The following is a 16,176-nucleotide window of genomic DNA, read 5'->3' on the forward strand; positions in this document are numbered from 1 at the left end:
ATTGACAACTGTATTCTATACATTTAGAAACAGTATCCACTGTAAATATCCAGCATTTCCAAAAAGGCCACGTGTTATGTTATAGTCCAACACTTTTTGAATTTAGTGATTAATTTGGGCATTTTTAAAAGGCAAATTAAATATTGTTTTTAAAAAAATTAACAGCCTAATCCCCTTGCGTAAAACCAAAACACATGACCGAGATTCCCATAGTGTACACTGTACACTATACAAGAAAAACTACATTCCCCATGTAAAATATTATTATGATGCATGATGAGTGTTGTAGTTTTTAGACTGACTGATCCAATAGTTTAAATGTGAGCCATAACACAATTTCCCGTCAGGTCTTGCGCGGGTTTAAACCCGGAACTGTGCAAGATTACCACTTGGACGAAATTGACATGGTTGTTTTCATGCCAGTGTCGTAGAGGAAAAAAAAGTTACGTTGCAGCGAGCTCCTCTAATCTTACCAGTTCGTCTTGAAACATTTTGAAGACTTTTAAGATCTTTCACACAACATTTCAAGCGAGGTAAACAAAGTCACAGTCGAGGTAAAGTTTCCTGTAAAACTTCAATTGCAACGATGCTGTGAGTTGTGCAAAATTCTCGTCGCGATTTACTGCTAAAAACGGCTAATAAATGTTAGCCTTTCTCTCTACAGTCGTTATTGTCGTCCGCATTTTTTATGATCAATGGCGCTAGATAATAGTTTGCTCAAAGTTTCATCAATGTTTACTGGATACGTCAGTTGTGCTTTGATGTCCGATGTGTTCGAACAAAGCGAAAACGAGTAAAGTGCGGTTTAATGGAGGAAAGCGCAGAAAAAGACATGTAACTTCGATTTCTTGTTTGTGTCAGTGTGTGTGTGTGGGGGGGGGTGTGCGCGTGCGTGCGGAACTGGACGTCATGAACGACTAACTTGAATCTATCCACAATTTGATATTGAGTACATTGCATCCAACGAACTCAGTGCTCAGAAATGTTGGCACGTTACCTCTGAGGACCACACCCGTTTGGTGCGTTCACTTGTTTTTGTTTTTTTGGGAAGTCAAAATATGGAAAGCCATAGGAGCATTTATTCCATATACTTGATATCCAACTTAAGGCCCATGTACTAGTGTGCCCTTTGTCCTAACTAGTAAGACAGTGCAGCTGACTAGTACAGCGACTGTGCATTACTGGTAACTATTAAAACCAGTAGTGCTGTGCAGCACTAGTAACAGTGCTAGGCCCAACTATTAGACATGTGTCAGGAACTAGTATCTTCCTGGATAAACCAGTAGTGCCAAAATGCCCAATAATAGTCGTAAAATAGTGGTGATTAATGTCCATGTATTAGTGCACTCTTTGTCCTCACTAGCAGCACAACTTTGTCATACTAGTGCAACTACAGCAACTACGTTACTCGTGAAGAAAAACTGCTTGAGTACTAGTTGCGTGCTACTAGTACTACTATTGACATTCTAATATTTTAGAAGTTAATATCGCACATAGTACTATCAGTGCCAAGTCATCGCTCTACGTAGTTACATGAAGTTGTCCTACAGTAGTGAAATAACGTGAGCAACGCACATTTGTCCTGTTAGTGTGCTGAATTGTACTACTAGTGAGGATGAGAGTGTACTAATATGTGGACCTAATTGCTTAAATCGTCTTTCCAAGCAAGAAAGCGCTCGTTGTGCTCCTCATGGTGGGCGCTGACTTGTTCCTCTGCTGAAGTGCCAACAACAAAAGAGCTCCTTGAAGGCTGTCCAATCCACAGTGCGCCGCATAGCCGGAAGCCAAACAGTGTGACACTCATTGGGGCATTCACATTTACTGAATGATACAGAGGTGCGCATTGTAAACATGTGTGCGTTGCGCCGTCACCGAGTGAGTGTGAATTGCGTAGCTAATTATATCTTGTCCAGAAGGCTTCCTAACGTTCTTCTTTTTATGGGGTCATCTACAGGCGCTTTCGGGGTTACAAACAGCGAGCAAGGAACTCGTTTGCTGGGCGGCGTAAGAACGTGTGGTTTGCCGTTGACGTCCTTTGAACTTGGCGCCAGTGGCAACATGAAACTCGTGCAATTTTGCCAACTACAATGAACTTGTGACATTCTTCATAGTTTGTCATATGAAACCCATTAGCCAACTGTACATTGACATCAAATTAACTAGTTACAATTAGTTACATAGCGTCACTTTCAGCCATCAGTTTTTATCCCATTAATTGATGGGTTCGTGATAAAATAATAGTTTCTTAAAAAATTGACAACATAAATTATTCATTTAATATATGACATTATAATCCAAGTTATGAATTTGCAAATTTTTAATTGATGTACTGTGTTATGAACTTGGATATGTGGCGTAACACTTACATCAAGTTTTTAAATCTGAAATTTCACGTAAAAATCACAATATACATAATTTTCTGGCAATAGTGTAAATTACTATTAGTATTTTTTTTTTAAGTATTAATTTTTTTTCTTTGGACCATGCTGATTTCAATGTCGGACAGAAAAAAAAATTGAGACGACTGATTAATTGACTCATTAATTTAAGAATATATAATGACTAACCCAACTACTTTTGTGGTCTGTTAATAGCAATAAAAAAAAATATCTGAATTACAGGCGGAACTTTTGGCGGTTTTGCAATACTTAATCCTTTAGTATTTGTTTAATATTATAACAGTGAGAAAAATGGGCATTCCAATTTATTTTTTACATTTTATTTATTAAAATATTTATTCCAATTTATTGTTTTTATCCTGTGATGTCCTTGGTTTAATGCTATATTTTGCACATTCCAAAAGACCTGATATAATCTGGATGATTTATGATGATGTGGTTGTTCCTACAGTCAGCAGCAATGGGGAGCACGCCGGGCCCGGTTCAGATCGTGACGGTGTGCAAGGAGGAGCACTCCTTCACGCTGGACGAGGAAGCGCTCGCACGCGTCCTCTTGGCCCCGGACGTGCGAGACAAGCATGTGGTGGTGCTGTCGGTGGCTGGCGCCTTCAGGAAGGGCAAGAGCTTCCTGCTGGACTTCATGTTGCGATACATGTACAGGAAGGTGAGTGACACCAGGGCTCACGGGCGTCCAAGAATTTCCCTCTGATTTTCCCGCATACCGAAAACTCTCAAAAGAGGCAGGGATCACTTTTTGTTTAACAGTGTTTTTTACAACCCTGCTAAATTGACGAAAATGGATGCCACTTCGCATATTATTGCTCGTATACCTACACATAACTACGTTAGCCCGATGGAAATATATTCACTTGTTGCCGCCACTGCCTAGAATATATCCCACGGGATCAGCCAAGACTTCGTTACGTTGCACTTCTGACATGAGATTGAGCTAGATAATAATGTGGAATGAGGTCTCCGGTGGTACACTGTTTTTTTTTTTTTTTTTTAACCTTTACTTTGACTGCAGTATCTCACAAAAGTCAATAGAGTCCTCACGTTTTTGTAAATACTATCTTTTCAAGGGTCAACATGGAATAAATTATACATTGTTACCATGATACCATGTTCTTAGCCCGAAAATAACTTAATACAAAGCCATTAATGTCTTATCATCATTAAACCACTGGCAACGAAAGTGAGTACACCCCTAGGCGAAACGGTCCAAAATTGGCCCAATTAGACATTAGACCTTTTCCCTTCACTGTGTCAAATTCTCAGGTGTAAATGGGAAGCAGTTGTGTTGAATTCTAATATTTTTTATCTATCTATCGATCTATATATCTATCTATATCTAATCTATATCTAATCTAATATAATCTAATAGTCTATCTGCTAAAATTACATGAAAAGTCAGAAATGAGAATATTGGCTTGGCATTAACTCAGAATTGGCCATTTGGATCTGCAGTTTAAAGTGAATCTTAAAAGTGAAGGGTGAAAATAAAGTGCTGGTTATTCCTCGTCTTCATTGTATTCTTGGATCGTAATGTGCATAAGGCTGAAGGTTGAACACCAAAACTACAGAGTCACACGCAGTTGCCCCTCCCTGTTGCAACATGTGAACTGACAAGTTTGCTGTCAAGAAATTATTCGAGATGACAGGGTGGAGCGCACCAACCAGCTGATTCGTATTGTTTTCGTAGCACTACTGGCTTTACTGCTAATAGTATAACTCTAATCGCATTTGTGTGTCTGCATCCACAGTCAACCTATCAAAGATGAGTCAATCAAAAGGTGACACACATGGTAGTTTGACCTCACCTTTTTCTCGCCATCGTGTAACCACAGGGTGACGAAAAGTGGCTGGGTAACGACGATGAGCCTCTGACGGGCTTCTCTTGGCGAGGCGGCTCTGAACCGGAGACGACTGGCATCCAGATTTGGAGCGAGGTCTTCCCCATCCAGAAGAGTGATGGAAGCGAGGTGGTCACCGTGCACCGTCCACATGAAGCAGAACAGGACAACTGCTAGAATGTTACGTACGCTTGCGCAACACGATGAGATGCGAGGCAGGAGACGTATGAGCAGTTCAGCCTCCTTTTTGTCATCATGTTCATACGTGAATGAGACAAAATGTTAAGAAGCGGCTTACAGTCGACTCGCTGGCACTAGTGGCCTACTAGTATGCAATTAAACCTTACAAATTTGCATTTATGTTCCACTACTAATATTTACTATCCCGAACTATTCGGCATTTGTCCCGCACTAGTCGCCTCCTTATCAAGGATGTCGAATCAATTCTCAAACGGCAGTAAGTTACTTAAATCTGTGTCCTCACTTGTAGGATAAGTGCAGTGACGATAAAAAGTCTTCACACCCCCTGTTCAAAAGGCCAATTTTTGATATCAATGTATAGAACCATTCCTATCATGAATGTGACCTTTAGCCTGTACAACGCAATTGAGCAACACAAAATGAAACGTTTCCGCAGGTAAAAGTAAGCATGTGTGACTGATTGCAGTGTGAGAATATGGTTGCACAAGTGTGCACACCTTTTTGTAACTGGGAATGTGTCTGTTTAGTTTGAACCAATCAGATTTAGACTCATGTCAAACGCAAGTCAGCACAAATCTGAGGCAATTTAAAGTGACTCTGATTAACCACAAATAAAATACCGATGCTTTTTCTGATATTTTCTTTCTAACTAGCTAACACTCGCCGCTAATTTGACTGAAATTCTTTTTAGTGTTTACCTCAGTACAATCTCCCAATATATCCCAAAATGCCTTTGTTTTTAACAGAAGGAATATATGATAAAATGATAATGGTCTTGTTTTATTTCAAGACACGGATATCCAGAGTAGGAAATTTGATCCTGTTTAGTTGAACGCAAAGTTGTTATTCTGGATTATGAATGGCAAAAGGCGTCTACACAGGTTAATTAGATATTTTCTGCCATCTAGTGGAAGAGTATTTATTTGCCTTGTCGGCCACCAAATATCTAATAATTAGTGCTGTCAAGTGATTATTTTTTTTCACTAATTAATCACAAAAAAATCCATGATTAATTGTGATTAATCACATTTTTTAACTACCATTTTTTGCAAAACTTATAACAGATATTTACTTGAATAATATCTTGGAATTGATGCAAAATCACCAAATATCAAGTATATTTAATTCAAAGACTGTTCTAATAGCTTTCTTAGATTCTTGACTACGATCTAAAAGGAGACATCTTTACAGGCATTTATTTTTGAAACATTTCTCAAAACTGCCCACAAGCGCCACACTCCAGCAGTGTTGGTTTGCAAGGCCAAGTGGTAACTTAAACACAGTGTTTTGTTCTGAGACGTGCTAAAGACAGCTAATATGGCACAGTACTTGCAAAGTATGCTAATTATTTTTTAAGTAAATCTGAGTTAAAATATTTAACCGAGTTAAAAATTTTGGGATTAATTACCTGAGTTAATGCTTTAATTTTGACAGCCCTACCAATAATATATGAGATAGCACAGTTCACAACAGCTGCAGCTGATGAGCAAAAGACATTATTGGTAGTTTAAAAAATAAAAATCATAATTCCGGAGAAATAAAAGTGGAAGAATGTGGATTGTCAAGCATCTTCTTTTGTTTCCTGCAGGTGGCAGTAGTGCTGATGGACACTCAGGGAGCATTTGATAACCAGTCCACAGTGAAAGACTGCGCCACCATCTTCGCCCTCAGCACCATGACGAGCTCCATTCAGGTGATTACATAACATAGAGACGTGCTTGCGGACATTTCTGAGTCAGCGCACATACAATACTCACAAAAAGTTGACATTACTGGAAGAACCTGAAATTCACACACCCAATTTGACCTTCTATAAACTATTGAATGCTAGCTGTTTCGTGTTTCGGTAGTTTTTGCACAATTTTATGAAACAAAGAGCAGAAAAGCAAAATTCAACAAAGGCTTAATGAGAAAAATCTTACAGCCCACCACCAAGCGAAAATGTCATAAGAAGTCACACTTGTCACGATGTTGCTGGCATAAGTAGATGAACCAAGATAGAATATTTGTTGTGGATAAATAATAATTTTCTGACCAATGACGTAAAGATGGATCACATTCCACAGCTCATGAACGTGTATGGTAATCACTTGCATATAGTACACGCGGTATATTCTAAAAAAATGAATAAATCCAGTTTTGTGTAATACAAGCGTTGTTTCTTGTTTGTAGATCTACAATCTGTCCCAGAACATTCAGGAAGATGACCTGCAGCAGCTTCAGGTTTGTTTATAATTTGAACTCACGTGCGTGTTGCTGCTTCGAGCATATCCACAACATATAACATTGAAATCGTTAGTATTTTTTTTTTCCTTTAGATTAGATTTTTTTTTTTTTTTTAAACTCATCAATGGTGTTTTATTGATGTTTTCTTCTTTTTTTTTTTTTTTTAATAATATGAGTGTTAAGGTGTGAATATTGCTGCTCTGACTACTCTGACAATTTAATTTGACTTCTTTCTTCTAATTTTCTTATCATCTGACTTGCCATCTATCCATCCGCAGCTTTTCACCGAGTACGGCCGCCTGGCCTTGGATGAAATCTTCCTGAAGCCCTTCCAGGTATGACATCTGCTACATTTTGCGACATTTAGTTTTTGCTGCATTTGATTTCAAATTCTTTTTCCCTTTACAGTCCTTGATGTTCCTCATCCGCGACTGGAGCTTCCCTTACGAGTACACGTACGGCTTTAAAGGAGGCAACGAATTCCTGGATACGCGGTTGCAGGTAACACAAATGCAGACGCAAATGCGAGCAAGCTTTGGTTCCACTGGGAGATGAACTTCCCTGCTTTGTTCTCGAAGGTCAAGGAGGCCCAACACGAGGAGCTGCAAACGGTGAGGGAGCACATCCACTCGTGCTTCACCAACATTTCCTGCTTCCTGCTACCGCACCCTGGCTTGAAAGTTGCCACAAGCCCTTCTTTTGAGGGACAACTTAGTGGTGAGGAGTCTTTTTTTTTTCTTCTTCTTCCCCCTGTAAGTATTTTACACTGTAAAGTGAATGAATACATTCATCCACACGTTTATGCTTATTAATAGTATTCTTGAGTGCCCATTTTCATTCACTCACTGTCAAGAAGCCATATCACATACCGTCACTTTAAGTGAACAGAAAAAAGACTTCCTTGCACACTTCTCCAAATAAGAAGCGAGGCGTGCTTACTTCAAGTTCTTTTTCTCCCCCCCGGTTGAAGTTGACTGTAAAACGTGCCTGTGGCACCAACGTCTATCTTCTGTTTATTTTCAGCGGTGGCACCAGAGTTCAAAGCGCAGCTGATGATTTTGATCCCGACTCTGCTGCATCCTGACAACTTGGCCGAGAAGGAAATCAATGGAAACAAAGTCACCTGCAGAGGCCTGCTCGAGTACTTCAAGGTAACAGCCTCTCAATCTTCGGTGTGGTCCTGTGTGTCCCTTCTCGTGTTCTCATGTTTGGGTCAATGCCGAACTTGAAAAGCAGCTCGTCCCATGTGGAAACTGTCATCTTTTTCTCATCAGGCCTACATCAAGATTTACCAGGGAGAGGACTTGCCCCAGCCGAAGAGTATGCTCATGGTAAGTGCGAAAAAAGATTCTCTCGTCACGTTTGGCTCGTTTTGAGATGTCTGTTTGTCCCGCCAGGCGACAGCCGAGGCCAACAACCTGGCCGCCGTGGCAGCAAGCAAAGATCAGTATTACAGGAACATGGAGAAGGTTGGTTCATGGTTCATGGTGCATCAGGACAGGACTCTCCTAACTGCGTTGTTAACACGGAACAAAAATACCCCGACGTTGTTTTTAAGATCAGGTCTTGCAGCGAATGTTCCCTTGTTTTAAGAAGTCAGTTTTATTATTTTCCTGTTCTCTTGGTAGATAATTTTTCCTAAAGTACCAGTAAGAGTAAATATATTAACTAAAAAATAAATTAAGTGCTATTCTAAAAAGTATTTTGAGTGCCTTGAAAGTGTAAAAGCACCAAACAAGTAAAAGCTCAATGATTTTCCTTGAATGAGTGTTTTTCATTTCATGACCTTTTTTTTGTTTTGTCGCAGATTTTACAGTGTATGCGGACGTGTTTCTATGAGAGCTTATCAAATTTGCCTTTTGTTTTAGCAGATATTATTTGAAGTTATGTAAGAAGTTGCTTTAATGAAGTTGTTTATTCCACATTTCATGATGTATTTTTATTTTTTTTAGAGCAGTTTTGTTGTGAATGTTTTCTTGTGTTAAGAAATCTCGTAATAGTAGAAATATTTTTCTGTGCTATTGGAAAATAATTTTGCTTATTTTACGAATTTATTTCTCAATCAGTTACAGTTTTTTTTAAGCGTTTAAGGATTATTCTATTTTAGGTAATATAATCATACTCGCTTCATTGCCATGGTTTTTTTAATAAAAATTTTAGTTTAGGCTCCAAATACCTGCATCGCTGAACAGGTCAAACGGTATCGGAAATGACGGAATAGCTCTTATAAAAAGATGGTACTTTCTAGAACTTGGCATATGGTGCACTTTCTTTTCTATGAGCTGAAATGTGCTAATTTCACTGGAATCTTCCGACTTGAAAATCCTCCTTTGGTCTCTCAGATGTGTGGTGGAGACTTGCCCTACGTGTCTCCCGAATCTTTGGAGGAGAAGCACCAGTTCTACTTCAAGGAAGCTCTCTACTCCTTCTCCTCCACCAAGAAGATGGGCGGCCAGGAGTTTTGCGACCGCTACCAAGAGCAACTGGAGAAGGAGCTGGAGGAGATGTGGGAATCGTTCAGCAAGCACAACGAGGTCAGCGACGTCTTTTGCGCTCGTTAGCCGGCCGAGGCAATCAATGCGAGCCACTTGCGTGGTTGCCGCAGGTCACAGTGGTGCAGGGATGAATGGCATCAGGTGGAAGAAAATTTAAAGAGCATGTAAATTGAATTTTTAGATTACTTTGTGCGTGCATTACACATATTTGAAGGTAATTGCAAAAAACATGCAAAGAGTAAGAACTGCCGTACTGAATTGTGGAGAGCGTCAAACTGTTTTGCTGTTTCAGTTTTCATGATTTTTGGCGAAAACGTTTGAGTCCGATGAACTTCAACGCCTTCCTTTGCCTCTGTAGTTATCTGATGCGACATGCAGTTGGCTAGCTAGCTAAAATACAGCTTCCCTTCGGATAACCTTCTTGACGCTTTAGCCTTAAGTGCGCGCATGTCACAAAGAGAAAAGCGAAAGAGTGAAGAGGTCGGAAATGTTTTCCAAAAAGTCATGACGAGAAATGCGGAAGAGTGATTACAATTTTCTTTTTAATCATTTAAATTTGGCAAGATTGTACACCTGCTCTTCTCTATGGTTTTATCAAATTTTGAACTTTTTTTTTCACTTCACTGGGAATTTTGCTGCCCGTCACTATATGCTGCTAGCAGAAATAGATGAACAAAAGATAATAATTTTCAGACCAATGAAGTGAAAAATAGTCCAATTCACTACGGATCAATTTGTTGGCGTTGCTGTTCTTGATATAATAATAATAATTATTATTATTATTTTTTTTCTGTGTATGTGTATTTTCGTGTGTATCGTTTTTAAGTCCAAGAATCTTTTCCATTTAGTGTCTGAATCTGAACGGTCTTCTCTCTCTTGTTTTCTTTATTTAAATTTCATTAATCAGATTAATCAGTAATAAAGTAGTCATGCTTTAATGTCTGTCTAAATCAGATTTTTTGTTTTCTTTGAAAGTCGAAGAATTTGTTCAGCGCCTTCCGAACTCCGGCTGTGCTCTTCGTGCTGGTGTGCCTCCTGTACGTGCTGTCGGGCGTGCTGCTCTTCGTGGGCCTGTCCACCTTGGCCCTGGTGTGCGATTGCGTCCTGGGCCTGGTCATGATGTCCATGCTGACGTGGGCCTTCATCCGCTACTCGGGCCGCTACCGGGACGTGGGCGGAGCCATCGACCAGGCGGCGGGCACCGTGCTGGAGCAGGTCAGATGACGTTTGTCGGTTTTTATTTGATAATTTGGCAACAAGGTTTGCAAAATTCATGGATGGATGTCAACAAAATACATTTGCAAGCATAAAATCTATAGAAAATACGTCACCATACTATAAGACTTAAAATAGCCATCTCATGTGCTGCAAGTTATCAAATTGAAACCTATTTAAACACATTGGAGACAAAGTTTGTGTAATCCGTGATAGGTGAGCTGCAATCTCCGGGTGGCTTACTGCGTTCCATTTCATGTTAACACTGAATTGTGCTTTGTAGCGAAAGGTTGTTCTTAGGTCGTCTGCCAATTGCTCAGTCACAAGAGAGCGAGCAGAGCAGCAAAACCTTTGATGCTTCGCAGCGTAAGCCGCCGTGTTTTCGCAGACTATATTGGGTCATTTCAGGCCTTCTGAAACGTAGACAATCTAATACGCCGTTATCACAAATAAACAGTGCTCTCATATCCTGAGTGTCAGGTTATTTGTAGAAAGCAGTTTCCCAAACGTTCGTATATGAATGGACACCTCAAAAATAAGGAATGATTCTTTCCTCTCCAGTGGAAATGAAGGCTGTTTGACTTGAAACAAACATATTTGTTGGATTTAATCAGACGCCATTAGAATAAAAAGTCAAGTCACAACAATCTAGAAAGCAACCTGGCCTTGGCCGACTGCGGAGTTTAATCAGAGTTCAGCTCTGCGACTGATGTGATTTGCTGGCAGCTAAGTTCAGCTCCCTGTTTTGGATATTTGTCACAGAGCTGCATGCATACTTTGAAGGCCCACAAGGCACGACATGCAAGCAACATCAAAGCAGTAGGGCGTCATCAAATCAAGGTTCAGACAGCCAACATTGTGAGGGAAAAAAAGCAAAAGCCAGTCCGAGTACAATGGTGCCTTTACTTCCCAATATATCAGCAGCGAGATATGAACACATTAAACTGAGCCCCTCAAATGCTAAATATTAAGATCATGTACACAGTACAGTATGTGATGTTATATTTAAATTTATTTATGTATTTATTTTTAAAGCTGCAGCTTTTGTGAAATGCATTATATAAATAAAATGCTATTGTATTGTAATTTACTATCTCTTATTACACCAATTCTGTGGGCCTCCACTGGTCTAAACATGATACTCAGTTTCTATTATATATTCTTACTTTTTTTTTTTTTGAATAAGAATTATGCAGATTAATCTATCAATTTTCATCCTCCCTCGGAGGCTGAAATGTCCTCATTCGGGTGCTATATTAAACATTTGGGCATTTGTTTGCATCCGCAGCTGCAATTTAAAAAGGTCAATGATGTTTGAGCAAATTAGGTGGATAAAACTCAAAATACTTCATATTGATTTCATCGTATTCATTCATTACATTTTTACTGGGCCAATCAGGCCTGCGTCAGTGGCCCAACACAGTCACGTCATGGTGGCCCCTGTTAATGTAGAACAATGCTTATTGTAGACGCCAAATAGGGGTCAAATGTGTGTGCGTGTGTATTACTTTTGTTGAGCACTGTGTGGCGCTCTGACTGATTATATAAAAGGGAAGAGCAAGAAGGTAGGCCCAGGTACGGACTTGAAGGGCATACAGGTTTTTGACCGCTTGGGCGGAGCGTGTGCAACTTTATGGTGTTTTAGATCGATTTTAATATTGACGATTGATAAATAAACCTAACCTTTTAACAAGATACTCATGGACTCTTTGGTGAATAACATCGCAAAGCAATCACAGGTAGCAAAGCCGCCAGCGCGTCAAGCCAAGCCAATCTAAGCAAACAAACAGACAGTCAATACCTCACTAGCCTACTAGTATACTGGCTAGTACACTTATATTGCCCTTTGCTCTCAACTGAAATTGATTCGAAAGTCCCCGCGTGTTCGCATTGCAAGCATCACAAGATCAAACCCAGAAAAAGGGGGAGCTGTGGTGTTCGGAATACGAGCCCGAGGGCACTTTGACGTCAATTTCAGTCGACAGCGGAAGGCGTGGTGTACGCCCCCTGATACGGATGGAAACCAATGAATTGTTCTGCTTAATTTTTATTCCATTAGTACAATATTAATCAGAATATGGCGTTTAACAAAGTGGGAGCACCTAGAACATATTATTGCAAAGAAAATGTTTGCCTTGAGTTCCCTTGCAAAAGGAAAATTAATCTACCAGACTAAACATTTGAACCACTTTTTAGAACAGGCGTGGGCAAACTACGGCCCGGGTGCCACATGCGGCCCGTTAAACGTTTTAATCCGTCCCGCCGAACTTGAAAAAAATTGAATAAACTAAAAATTAATAAACCTTGTTGAATGTTTTATTTTCTAAATACTGTACTGTGTTAAAGACATTTTATTGTAATGCTTTTTTTTCATTTTCATTTAAAATGAAATGTTTTTTCTCCGATGAGGTGGTGACCAAAACACTCCATCCATCTGCTCCTGGTCCGGCCCCCCTATGTCAAATTGTAGAAACCATTGTGGCCCACCAACCAAAACGTTTGCCCACCCCTGTTCTAGAATCAATATCTCGCCACTTTAACTCTTAGTTAACAGGCCACATATGCTTCCTTTCCTGGCTCGAGCACAAAATGAATGAAATTGGGCCTAAATTGAAAAACTATTCCGACTAAAGTTTGTAAGTCAGGGCACCAGTATGCGAAATTGTGAAATGAACTGTTGTCTTTTTCTCTTGTCAGGCCACGGTGGTGCTGAACAAGTCGAGAGGGCAAAGCCTCGCTAACGTGAAGAAATCCAGTTAGAGGACCTGCAAGGCTTTTGGTCATGTCTACGCCACGCCGAGCTGCGCACAGCACAGACCCGCATTCAGCACGAAAGCCTTATCATTGGACCACCCCAACCCACCCCTTTCTCTGGGAGAAAGCTGCACACATGCAACACAGAAGAAGAAAAAAAGCACAACAGAGATTTGTTTTGTTTTTTTGTTTTTTACACAAAATGCCAGCATCTGTCGTATCTGCATTTGGACATGTCATTTCAAATCCGCACTGGCAAAAGCTGCCTGCTTTGAAAGCATCTCACATTCTGTTCATTCTGCCGCGTTTACAAAAAGTTTATCAGGAGAAATACTTTCCAACGGTTACGGGATTCTTCTAAGATGGCTGGCTTTTGGAGCTTTTATATGCATATTTTAGCGGCTCTATTTTTCTTTTTCTTTTACCTTGTGCTTTGAGCTCATTCCAATCTCGATGGAGATGTAACATTCCTGTTCATGTTCAGTTGGGCACTTTCATTGAAGTAGCAACAAGGAGATTGTTACAATATGCACTTTGTGGCATGCCCAGCAGCACCAACTGAGGCAACAGTATACAGTGAACCCCTATTCACCAAAATAGGCCAGTAATTGACGCCCCCCAAAATTAAGATATTTAGAATTCCCTATATATGCCAGGGGTGGCGGTAAAACACTACTTTTGTCTAAGTAGACCTCCTCACCTCTCTTAAGCATTGTTCATTGGCATCAAATGGCAAACCACCATTTTTTTAGTCTCAATTAAGCCCTTCAACTCATTTCAACAAAGTTCCTTGCCACCAAGATGGCAGCGAAGCACTAATTTGTTCAAAATCGAGCTCCTCAAATCAGCTCAATAGAGTTCCTTGATAAGGTCTTGATGATACTTTAATATAGTTCCTTGTCACCAAAATGGCAGCAAAGCACCGTTTGTCGAATCCCCAAGTCACTTCGACATAATTCCTTGCCAGAAAGATCTTAATGTCTAAATGAAGCTGATCAACTCAATGTCACGTGGTTTCTTGACCTCAGGATGGCACCGAGATGTTGACAAGACACATTTTTTTGTCGAACAAAAACTCTTCAGCTGAGTTTAACCGTTACAATGGTCCCAAAATGGGGGCAAAGCACTACATTTGTCCAAGTGAAGCTCATCAATCCGGTCAACATTAACACCAAGATGAAATTCATACTTAAAATAAAAAAAAATAGCATATTGGTGTATTTTGGAAATGTTGAACTACAATCTTGTGGGGGTTCACTGTGGTTTTAAAAAAAGAAAAAAAATCATGCATTCCAAATTTTCTGGTGATCGTTCCCTTTATGTTTCATGACATAGATTTTGATACAGGAGAGTAGATATTTTTTAGAATTTATTTATAGGAAGTGCTTTCTGCGATGTTTACAACTCCAAAGGTTCTATTGATTGACGAACATCATCGCCTAACTTAATGATGTAGTGACCAGCTAGCCAAAGATTTAGCTTCGCTTTTGCAGCCTCTTTGAATTAGCCCCTCTGGATGATGAATTTACTGTACTTATAATGCTAGTGCGTTAGCAAGTTTTATGCAGTATATTCAAAATGGCAGTAAAATTATTAACATGTAAGAAAAGGATGATGATGAAAAAAAGTGTGTGATTGTGCTGCAGAAGGACGTAGTGTAGATTTGCACTTTGGTGACGAAGCAAATAAAAAAATGGATCATTCAACATTCGATTTGGACGTTTGAGCCTTTGTTTCAAAACAATCGACAAGCAGAAAAGAAAAGGAACATTTTGGGTTGTTTTTTTTTTACTGGCAAGAATCTCCATGGAGACTGACACCCATCGAGAAAGGAGGTATTCACCTTTATGCGACCAGGCTGTGAATGGTGCTTGCTCAAAGCCGCTCACTGTTGGCTACATTTCCAAGGACTTGCTCACAAACACTCTTGTACAAGTGGACAGATGAAAAATAGAAATGACGGAAAATAGAAATCAATTTGATTTATGTGATCTTCAAGAAATAATATATTTCAGTTTTAAAGATTAGGGATCTACAAATTTTATTGATTTACAATACACTCAAGGGGAATTTGAAATCATAATCTTGTATATTTATTTATGTTACTGAATGTGTAGCTTGGTCGTGAACTTGCTTTGTATTGCAGCTGCAGATGGTAAAGAATTAGAAATATGGCTTTTGATTTATGTGCATCCGGGCCTTTTTTTTTCCAGGTGACTATCCCATCTCAATTTGGATATATGGTGGTCACTGGCCAATCACAGAGCACATGTAGACAAACAGCAATTCACATTCCCACTTACAATTCACTATGTAATGAAGCTAACGTGCGTGTTTTGTTTTTGTTTTTTTAGTGTGGGAGGACGTTAGTACCCAAAGAAAAGCTGTGCAATAACTGGGGGAACTCGCGGAGTGTATTCGGGAAGTCAGTTTCACATCTCCACTTCTTAAAATAAAAGATTTGCTCTGTTGGTGTGCTGTAAGCCATTATGCCTCATTGATAAACTGATGTTACATAAAATTGGCACCTTGTGCAAAATTCGCTAAATGTACATCATTTAAAACATACAAAATTAAATCCATTAAATTATACGGTTTTCATGGGTTATATACAGCTGAAGATAACCAATTGTATTGTATCATATAATAGAGCCAAAAGGTAAAATTTGATGTGAACGCGAGATCTAAAGTTGGGAATCACACCGTTTGAAGTGTCATTATACTTGCGTTAAGATCATAGACCTCACAACTGACGCAATCACGCCGAAGCGTATGACTTTCCAATGTACGCTGACGAAATGAAATATGCATGGCATGATGAGGGCGTGGTTTTCACACAATCAATGACCCACAAAGAGTCAATGCGAATTTATGGGCTTTCATACAACAAAATGACTACAGTGACGTCTTCAACAGCTTTAACGTGAGCCTTTTATCATATTGACGGCAGCTTTTCATCGACGGTAGCATTCAGTTTTGTCACTTCAAACGTGGTAAAGAATCGTTCCGCTTTTACATAAATTAAATTTTGAA

The 16,176-nt window shown here is 39.6% G+C and overlaps 1 protein-coding gene across 1 annotated transcript; it reads left to right on the forward strand.

Annotated features, from left to right (window-relative positions):
• Positions 1–364: 364 nt before the first annotated feature.
• Positions 365–14,854, forward strand: atl3 (atlastin 3). The gene is made up of 14 exons (XM_088292531.1): positions 365–554; positions 2,851–3,063; positions 4,247–4,381; positions 6,042–6,146; positions 6,626–6,676; positions 6,958–7,014; positions 7,088–7,180; positions 7,258–7,396; positions 7,703–7,830; positions 7,954–8,010; positions 8,077–8,148; positions 9,022–9,213; positions 10,150–10,389; positions 13,087–14,854. Exons 2-14 carry the CDS (start codon positions 2,860–2,862, stop codon positions 13,147–13,149), a joined length of 1,536 nt encoding a protein of 511 aa, XP_088148657.1. The 5' UTR covers positions 365–554; positions 2,851–2,859; the 3' UTR covers positions 13,150–14,854.
• The last annotated feature ends 1,322 nt before the right edge of the window (positions 14,855–16,176 follow it).

The sequence above is a fragment of the Idiotropiscis lumnitzeri genome, chromosome 4 (genome assembly GCF_059441095.1).
Source record: "Idiotropiscis lumnitzeri isolate Australia: NSW breed Sydney's pygmy pipehorse chromosome 4, RoL_Ilum_1.0, whole genome shotgun sequence".
NCBI lineage: Eukaryota > Metazoa > Chordata > Actinopteri > Syngnathiformes > Syngnathidae > Idiotropiscis > Idiotropiscis lumnitzeri.